Here is an 8,745-nt window from a genome sequence, read left to right on the forward strand (position 1 = left end):
CATCATTTGGAACCTCGTCAAAAATCCTCATCTCATGCAACCGGTTGTTGACCATCATTTTCATCATCTGTTGAGGTAACCGGCTACTGACCAACATTTTCATCGCAACCTTCATCGAAACTCTCTCCGAACGCTGGATCTACTGTGTTATCAAAATACTTACCGAAATGACCAGACCCACCACACCTTGTGCACTTACGCTTCCTCGCTCCAAGTCCAGCTCCTTCGCTGCGAGGTTTGATTCGACTCTTCCTTGGTCTACCTGCTGCTCTCTTTAGAACTAGAGCATAAACCTTGAATCCAGGGTCCACCATGTCCCATTGTTGTTTTCCCTCCATAACAGGCAAGGCATAAGCATATGTGGACTTGAACCTTGCAACAGAGTAGTAATCATGCACATACTATTGTATGTTCCCTGCTGGACCTGGGAGAGAAGTGATGAAAAGCAAGGCATGAATGCATGGCAACCCAGTTATCTGCCATTGCCTACAACTGCAAGTTCTAGCTTCTAAATCCACTGGATATCTCCATTCCATATTCTCTTTATCCAAATATGATATATCTGATGTGGTCCCCGAGCAAAGAGTCATGTTCATTTCCAAGCCTGTTGTTTTCTGCTTCAGTTCATTCATCATGACAGGGATGATAATGTGGCCCATGAATTTTGCCCCGGCTATTCTTGCACGATAATGAAATTTCTGCATGTATTCTATACTTATCATGTCAAGCAAATCCACCACATAATGACCCTTTAGTTTCCGGATCGTTGAGTGGAAAGACTCTGCTAGATTATTGTGCACATAGTCAACTTTTCTCAGTTCACTGATTTGGCTTCTGGCCCATAACTTGGAGTGGTGTGTTTCCAAGCATTATTTCACTTTGGGATTCATGTATAACTGCCTCAAGTGGTAGTTGTGCTTCTTCACACTGCAAGTTAAAAGATGTTGGCCATAAATTGTCGGTATACACCTTTCCTTTGAATTTCTTCATGAAATTTGCAGCAAGGTGATGCATGCATTCCCTATGTTCTACTCCAGGGAACACATTGTCCACGGCCACTTCTAAACCTTTGCAGGCATCTGTATGAATGACCAACCCATTGGGATGTGCAATAGCCCGGCGCAGATTATGCAAAAACCAAGTCCAGTTCTCCTCGGACTCTGTCTCCAGCACACCGTAGGCAACTGGAATACAAAACTGTGTGCATCAACTACACAAGCTGCTACTAACTGTCCTTTAAACCTTCCTATGAGAAAAGTGGCATCAATAGCCAAATAAGGCCTGCAGCCTGCCAAAAAACCCCGGCGACAAGCCTCAAAGCAGACAAAAACCCTCCTAAAGCATTCCTTGGTCTTTGTCACTCCCCTGAATGTGTACTCCACGGTGTAGTGGTCAATATCTACAATACTACATGGGCTGGTCCTCTGCACTTCACCTTTGAATGAATACAAGAGTTGAAAACTTTCCTGCCAGTTACCATAAATAAAATCCATAGCATGTCGGAAAAGCAACTTGGCTCTCGGGTCTAGATGCTCTCGGAATCTAGACCACCCACTGAGCTCGAGATTCACGCGTGCACATGTATTCTGTGATGTATACTGCGGTCGAAATTCTGGACAGCGGCCTCACACAACGGTACAATCCGAGACGGCGTTAGCTCATGTATGGACAGAACAGACAGCGCGTCGATCGGCACAGACGGGGCGTGAGTTCTGTACCACCTGGCCCAGGTAACGGCCGTTTTCCACACCCCCACCCACCGGCCGACACATTTCCAGTAGATCCGCACCAGGCTTCTTCCTCCACACTACTCCAGAAATATCCAATACTATTTCGAGCTCCAGATCCATCGGTGCCATGGCTTCTTTGTCATCTTCCAGCCAGCACCCGGCCTCACAGGAGGTATTGCCTCTAATCCCTTGTCCGTACTGCGGCGACAAGATCCTCAGGTACGTCTGCGGAGCCAGTTCATTGAAGCCCGGACATCGATTCTACAAATGCATCCAGAAAGATGTAAGTGTCTCTGATATGTAGGCATCAGATCGAAAGTTTCTCTGATATGTACACATCAGATCGAAACCCCAATTTGTGTTTGACTTGATGTCTTGTGTTTTTCGAATGCAGGCTGGGAGATGCAAGTTCTATTAGTGGCAGGAGGGGTACGCTAGGTTTCTCCCGGCTCATCTTGGTGCCAACGGGGTCCAGAACCAGATCTAGGAGGGGGCACCCCAAGTTGCAGCTCCGGTGGTGGACCAGCATATTGGAGCAATTCTAGCCATGGTCAGAGATCTGTTGAAGCTCAATCTTATAGTCGCGAGAACCAACCTCACTGCCACGGCATTGCTTCTCGCACTATTCATCGCCATATGTGCCATGGTCATTATGTCTCGCTCCACCAGCGATTAATGTAATAGGCAGTAGCAACTACCTTTCGCGTGTGTCATTAGCATGGGGTCTGTGTTGTGCTAGACCCCGTAGCCGTCTTCGTTTATCTGTTCTAAGTAACTCTGTTGTACCAAGCCGTATGTGTCTGTTGTAATGCAACGAAATGATGCTTAATTAAGTACTTTCCTGTCTTATGTCGAAAAGTTGCATGTGTCCATTAATTAAATTAATTACAGATGACTGGACCCGTTGGCTGGACTGGACCATTCTGGATTCCTTCCCACCCACACATCATGCTGGTTGTGGCCTTTCCCCACAGCCAGGGCCGGTCCTGAGATTTCAGGGGCCCTGGGCGAAATTATAATTGGGGGCCCTTGATGGCCCTTAGTATAGATGTCTATTTATAAATCATTATATGTAGATATAATTTGTATCAAAGAAAAAATTAAGTGCATATCAAATAATGTATTACATATTCCTTCAAAAAATCTCCTCATATTATGAGATGGAAAATCGCTAATGATATTATCAATATCAATTTCATCAAGCATGTTTTTCTCAACGCATAATGTTGCCAAGCTGTTGTAACCCTTTGTCAATTTGTTTCATGCTTTCTCAGTCCAGTGCTCAGTTCATTCCAAGAGTTTATGTTGGTAATATGGTCAACACTAGCTGCATGTTTCGGTCTTGCATTAATATGCTTCCAATCACAAAACCCCTCATGCCTCAATGCACTTTTGCATTTGTCAGAATTGAAAAGCTTACATCACAATGAAAACACTTTTTTTGCGCCTTTTGAAATAACTGACCATTTCCTATCACGCACTTCTCAATTGCACATATTTCTTGAGTAATGCGTATATGAAAAATGTCTTGAATTTTCATCCAAAGAATATTTAGTGTTTTCTTCTTTCCTTTTAGGCCCCTTTTCCACTAATATATCCCTCAATTTATTTTCAAGATTACCCAAATTGCTTAGATCATAAATATCCACAGTAATAACCGGTTCGTCATCAACACTAGCAAATTATGTCGCAGATGAATTAAATATGGACGCAGGATCGCTCACATTGGTATCATCAATGTTGATGTCAACATCATCTTCTGTAGGAGAATGACCATCATTTTTCTGATTGGCACTAGTTTGGTCATCCATAAGAACTATCACCAACTCGTCTAGATTTTTTGAAGTGCTCGGATGGCTCTTATGATTTATTAAGAAGGGATCCTTTCATGTCATCTACCTCCTTCCTTTTTCTTTTATCACATCCAGATGGATACTTTACACCCGAACCCAATATGGCAGTGCTGAAATTGAAAGGAACAATAAAATTAGTGCAAAAAATTAAAATATTGGATTAATTACAGAAGATCTTCACCTAATATCATGACAAAATCTGCTAGGGCATAGTATAGTACCTTCTCTCCGTAGTCTAATCTGGCTATGTGCGCGCGTTTGATCACCCTGCCAACAATTCCCTATTGACCTGTTCGAGAATTCGGAAATCAGGATTAGAAAAAGAAAGAAACAGGAAGAAGAACATGCAAGGGCAGAAGGCGCGCACGAGGAGACGTACCTGCCGTAGTCGTCGCGCCGTTCGTCAGGAGGCGGAGTTGAAGTCTTGAAGACGAATAGCGGTCGGCGGAACATGCAAAAGGGCAGGGAACGAGATGATCGAGGATCCGAAGGAAAAGGAAATCGTGCCTGAATCGAGCGATTTCTTTCACGTCATCTGCCTGTACGTGCAAACATGGGCCAAGCCCATCATCTCTCCCTTTCTTTCCTATGCCTAGCAGGTGAGTCACACGAGAGGAGCAGAGGCTGGGGCGTTGCTGAGTTTGGCTTCAATTTTTTTTGATCGTAGTATATACTTGTGTACCCTACATACACGTACCTGGAGGGGGCCCCTGCCGTTTGGGGGCCCGGGGCGGCCGCCCCGTTCGCCCCCCTCAGGGCCGGCCCTGCCCACAGCCTGAACCACCCGGGCCGTGGCCGACCACACGACCAGATCTACAACCAACTCAGCGGCGACTCCGCCGCTGCCCCGACCTCACGACGGCGGCCGCGACTGTCTCGCCGAAGCTCCTCTACCAAAGGTACCCCTCTCGCAAAGTCCCCATGCCTCGATCTTTAGGCAGCCGCGGATCTCGCTCTTTAGCTTGGTCCCGGGATCCCCTTTGACCTTAGTCCGATGCCAACACCCAGTCACCACAACTTTTCTATTCTTCTGCCGTAGGTACGAAATGGCTGGGTCAGTTAGCTCCGATGATTTTTGCACCCCCGGCGGCCGCCGAACTGAACCAACACCGGCGAAATCATCAGATAGCAGGCGAACTAGTGCGTCAGGCAGCCGATCTGATGCAATTCCACCTAATTTCACTTCTAGGAGCTCTGCACGTTGTCACTATTAACGACAGTTTCAGTGAATACAAGCGGCGGCTAGTAAAAGAGATAGGATTCGGGGGGTGCTAGAGCTGCCAATGATCCAGAAGTTAAAACTCAAGCTTAGTGCTTGGGCAATGAGCAAGGTCGATGTCACCCAACGTGCATTTGTTATTAATCCAAAGATAATTCTCCCGTTCAAGCCAGCGGATGTGGCCAAGGTCTTCGAGATCCCATGCGGCAACAGGGATGTGCGTGGACCGGATGGCAACATCAACGAAGAGTCTGTTTCATTTATAAAAAAGACCCTAGGCATGGACCAGTCCGCAGCACACAGCTTGCGCGTTGCGGAGGAGTTCTTGATGCGGAACATAACTGAAGAATCAAGCAAGTTGGAGAAAGACTGTTTTCTGATAGCGTTCGTGATCTTTGTAATGGGTCATCTCCTAGATCCTTCGTCGAAACATGACTACAAGAGCATCAATTCCTGGGGCGCCATTGCTAATACCGAAGAGATAGCCCAGTTCAATTGGTGCGAGTATGTGTTGCAAGCCTTGCTTGATGCGGTCACAAAACTGAAGGTTGATATGGATAATGGCGTCACGACAGCAAACCTTACTGGATGCCATCTTTTCCTTCAGGTAATGACAATCATTTCACCCCTTTTTCCACCATCAAGTCAAACCAACTATGATGGTACTATAAGCAAAATCCTTCATCTCAATACTGATCATGATTTGTTATCAACCTTTTTATTATGTGGCCCAGGTGTTCCTTCTTGATAACCTTGACTTGGGGATATTCAACCTGAAACATGATGTTTTCCCTTGGGTCAAAATGTTCGACCAGGACACCTTGCGGCGCATGACTATAATGGCGTCCGACGCTGGAGTACCTGAGCCGTCGTTCGCGTCATCAATGGTAATATATCTGTGAATAAACCACTGTCGTTAGCCATTGATGAGCCCCCACCGCACACCCAACTGAACAACCTTTTATTTTTCTTTGTCTCATGTTTTAACATTTGCAGTTGAGAGATGCAGCGACCGTATGCTACTCCCAGAGCGTTCAGACTGACAAGCCCCGCACCGACAACCCGCCATTGTCTCGAACCTGGTCCCCTCTCCCGCCATGCGCGCACCGGCACCTCCCTTACTGTACCGAAGGACAGTGTAGTCAATCGCCCATCTCCAATGGTCGCAGTTGCCAAGAAGACCACGCCCCCAAGGCAAATGACCGCTGTTGACTACTCGAACTATATCACAAATCGATACCCAACTATGGTATTGAGCTCGCACTCTGTTTTTTCTTAGTATTGTCTTCACCTTCCTGTCATTCTGGTTTCCATAACTGAACCTAACTCGCATCTCCTATTGCAGTCATCCCAAACGATAGCGGTTCTTCTCCGTGAACAGAATGCACGGGCGGTGCGCCATCTTACCACGGCTTCTGGATGCACATGCTGCACTGCTAGGGGTTTTTCTGATTGCCCTGTTAGACCGCAGACGCTAGACGAGGAAAGCGCATCATGCCGCGAAAAACGCAAGTTTGCTCTTCCTGGAGCCACGCACAGTGCACAAGCTTCATACCACACTCCAAAGTATCGCAAACTTAGCGGTCTCAAGTTGGACCTCTCCGACTGCGAAGGTTTTTTTAAATCCTGCGATAATTATCCATGCCAAATTTATTTTTCTGTTCTATATGTTGCTAAAGCAATTTCCTCTGTTATTGCCCTTTCTCCCCTACAGTTGAAAGTCCACCACAGAGAAGCGGCGTGCGAAAAGGCAGCATGCAAACCGAGCCAACACGCAAACCCGGCCATCATGTGGCCACATCAAGCCACAACAAGGACAAACATCATGGAAGAAGCGACGCCATATGCAACGCCATACAACAGTATGCCATATGCATAGCTGAAGCAGTTAAGGACATATACGTCGATAGTATTCAAGAAAACCAGACAGGCGTTTTCTTTTCCATCTCCACCGCCGAGCTACCCAAACGGAAATACGTATCATCAAGGAGCTATGCAGGGAATCCATGGTTTAAAGGTCGCCCAGTCGTGCCTCCTAAAACTGATATAGCCGACTTGCTGGAAGCCTATCTGCCATCGCTGCCCGACAATCAGCTGGCACAGTGAGTTTTTTCTTTTCAATAGATGTTCTAATGCTGATATATCACACGCCTCCGTCCAAACACCAGAGTTCTAACTTTAACTTATGCTACTGTCTGTAACAGAAACTGGATAGTTCATGGTACCCCCCGGGAGATTAGAATCAGAGGTGTCGAAATCCAACTACAGATCATCAGCAATAGCATGCTCAATCACGAGCTTGGTTCCATCCTTATACATCAACTAATGCAGATGGACAGTGAAGCTAATTTGGATACACCTTGCCTAACACACCGCCACATCCTCGAATGTGATTTCTCGATACGAATGCACCATGCTAGCAATGTCTTCGGTTCATTTCTCATTTCTCTGCGCAGCCCATTTTGTTTCGCCACCTGCATTAATCATAATGGCCTCCTCAATTGTTTTAATTGTTCCTTCTTTGCAGACCTTAGCCCTTGCCGAAAATTCAAGTATTTCTAGGTTTTTAGAGATCTAGAATCAGTTTATTGGTCCGGTTGTGCAGCACGCAGTAGAGGCATGCCAACTAGTAATGTTTTTTACCCCACCAATACTTTTGAGCAAACCCTTTCTCCCCCTGTGACACAAATGGCACGACTAGAGCTCACAAATTGTGTCTCCGAAAACAAAAAAACTTTAGTTTTACATCCCAGCAATACTTCGAGAGGGGTGGGCTCTCTACATGTGGGACATGCTCCAAAGGGTGATCCACATCATCGCTCCCTCTGTTGGTGGCGGGGTATGGAATGCTGAGCAGAAGGAGCGGCACGAGCTCATAGCGTCCCGGCTCCATGATGCTTTGTTCCAATGCTTGGAAGACTTCTTCGCAGTGTGGCCTACGCCAAAAGAAAATTGGTCAACTAAGTTTCCTCAACTCTTTGACACTGCATTCACTAGGTATGCTCGCTGTCAACCTAGGTTCACAAGTTTTATAGAATTTGAGGACATTATTTCCTTGTTGCTATCTCGTTCTAATACTTGCTTCTCCTTTTCATAATACGTGTTAGGGAGGAAACCGGGTACTGTGTTATGCATACCATCAGGTACCACGACGGAGATAAATTACGAGTCCCCATAACAAGGGCGTGTAACCTTTTTGAATTTTCTTACCTCAATTTCATACTTGATGCCCGACATACGTCTTCACTCTTTAGTGATAACATTCTCCGACCGTTTTACCTTGTAGGACACCCTTAAGACCACTAAGCTATGTGCGCTGCAAGATGCAATGAAGCTGCAGGGGAACCAATCTTCACTCCCAGCTGACGCAATATGGTCAGTGTTCGCTCCTTCTGGGGATTTCGATGACAACACGTCTCAGTAGCTGCAACCCATGTCTATTGGACATGGTTTTCCTTTTTTCGTTCAATGACTCATTTCTGGCCATGGAACACGAGACCTTCTGTGCTACTCTTAGTATTTGAGTCTTAATCAAACCGCTCAGCGAACACCAAGACCTTTTTTCCACAAGCGGGCTGCATGTTTGAGACTTGCTATTTTGGTTTTAACTATTCCATTTTGTTCCACCATGATTCCTCTGTTTTCTTGCGGCTAACACACCAGTGGATCTTTTTACTTGTACTAGCCCTACTAACGCACAAGAGGACACCCGAGGATCCTCCTTTCTAGCTTTTTGCATGTCCATTCAAATTACCCAAAACAAACCGCACCCTAGACCAGATTAAAAAAACTTAGCACAGGACATACTTCCATAGAGGTATCCGTACCGAAGTTCACATAGTTGATACTAGCATAGTTACGAGCCAAACTATCTACATGCCTAGGGGCACGCCCAGATTACGACACCAACTTGTTTAACTTCTTACATAAATAAACCTCTCGG

General features: G+C 46.0%; 1 protein-coding gene and 1 long non-coding RNA gene across 7 annotated transcripts in view; both read left to right on the plus strand.

Moving 5' to 3' along the window:
* The first annotated feature begins 1,679 nt into the window (after window positions 1–1,679).
* On the plus strand, window positions 1,680–2,566 carry LOC123058289 (uncharacterized). Its single transcript, XR_006427123.1, has 2 exons — window positions 1,680–2,013; window positions 2,125–2,566. It is a non-coding gene; the product is annotated as an uncharacterized lncRNA (long non-coding RNA).
* Window positions 2,567–4,272: 1,706 nt separating this feature from the next.
* LOC123061114 (uncharacterized) overlaps window positions 4,273–8,745 on the plus strand; it is a 19,529-nt gene continuing 15,056 nt past the window's right edge. For 3 of the 6 annotated variants that reach the window (XM_044484040.1, XM_044484041.1, XM_044484039.1), the window contains exons 1-8: window positions 4,623–5,409; window positions 5,537–5,689; window positions 5,799–6,051; window positions 6,148–6,415; window positions 6,517–6,904; window positions 7,007–7,799; window positions 7,910–7,945; window positions 8,089–8,177. In XM_044484040.1, the coding sequence (XP_044339975.1) occupies window positions 5,806–6,051; window positions 6,148–6,415; window positions 6,517–6,904; window positions 7,007–7,364 (1,260 nt within the window). In that variant the 5' untranslated portion in view covers window positions 4,623–5,409; window positions 5,537–5,689; window positions 5,799–5,805 and the 3' untranslated portion in view covers window positions 7,365–7,799; window positions 7,910–7,945; window positions 8,089–8,177. Of the gene's footprint in view, window positions 4,483–4,622; window positions 5,410–5,536; window positions 5,690–5,798; window positions 6,052–6,147; window positions 6,416–6,516; window positions 6,905–7,006; window positions 7,800–7,909; window positions 7,946–8,088; window positions 8,178–8,745 lie in introns of those variants that run through there. The other 3 variants (XM_044484038.1, XM_044484042.1, XM_044484043.1) reach the window with 3 other exon arrangements.

This window comes from Triticum aestivum, chromosome 3A (assembly GCF_018294505.1).
Source record: "Triticum aestivum cultivar Chinese Spring chromosome 3A, IWGSC CS RefSeq v2.1, whole genome shotgun sequence".
NCBI lineage: Eukaryota > Viridiplantae > Streptophyta > Magnoliopsida > Poales > Poaceae > Triticum > Triticum aestivum.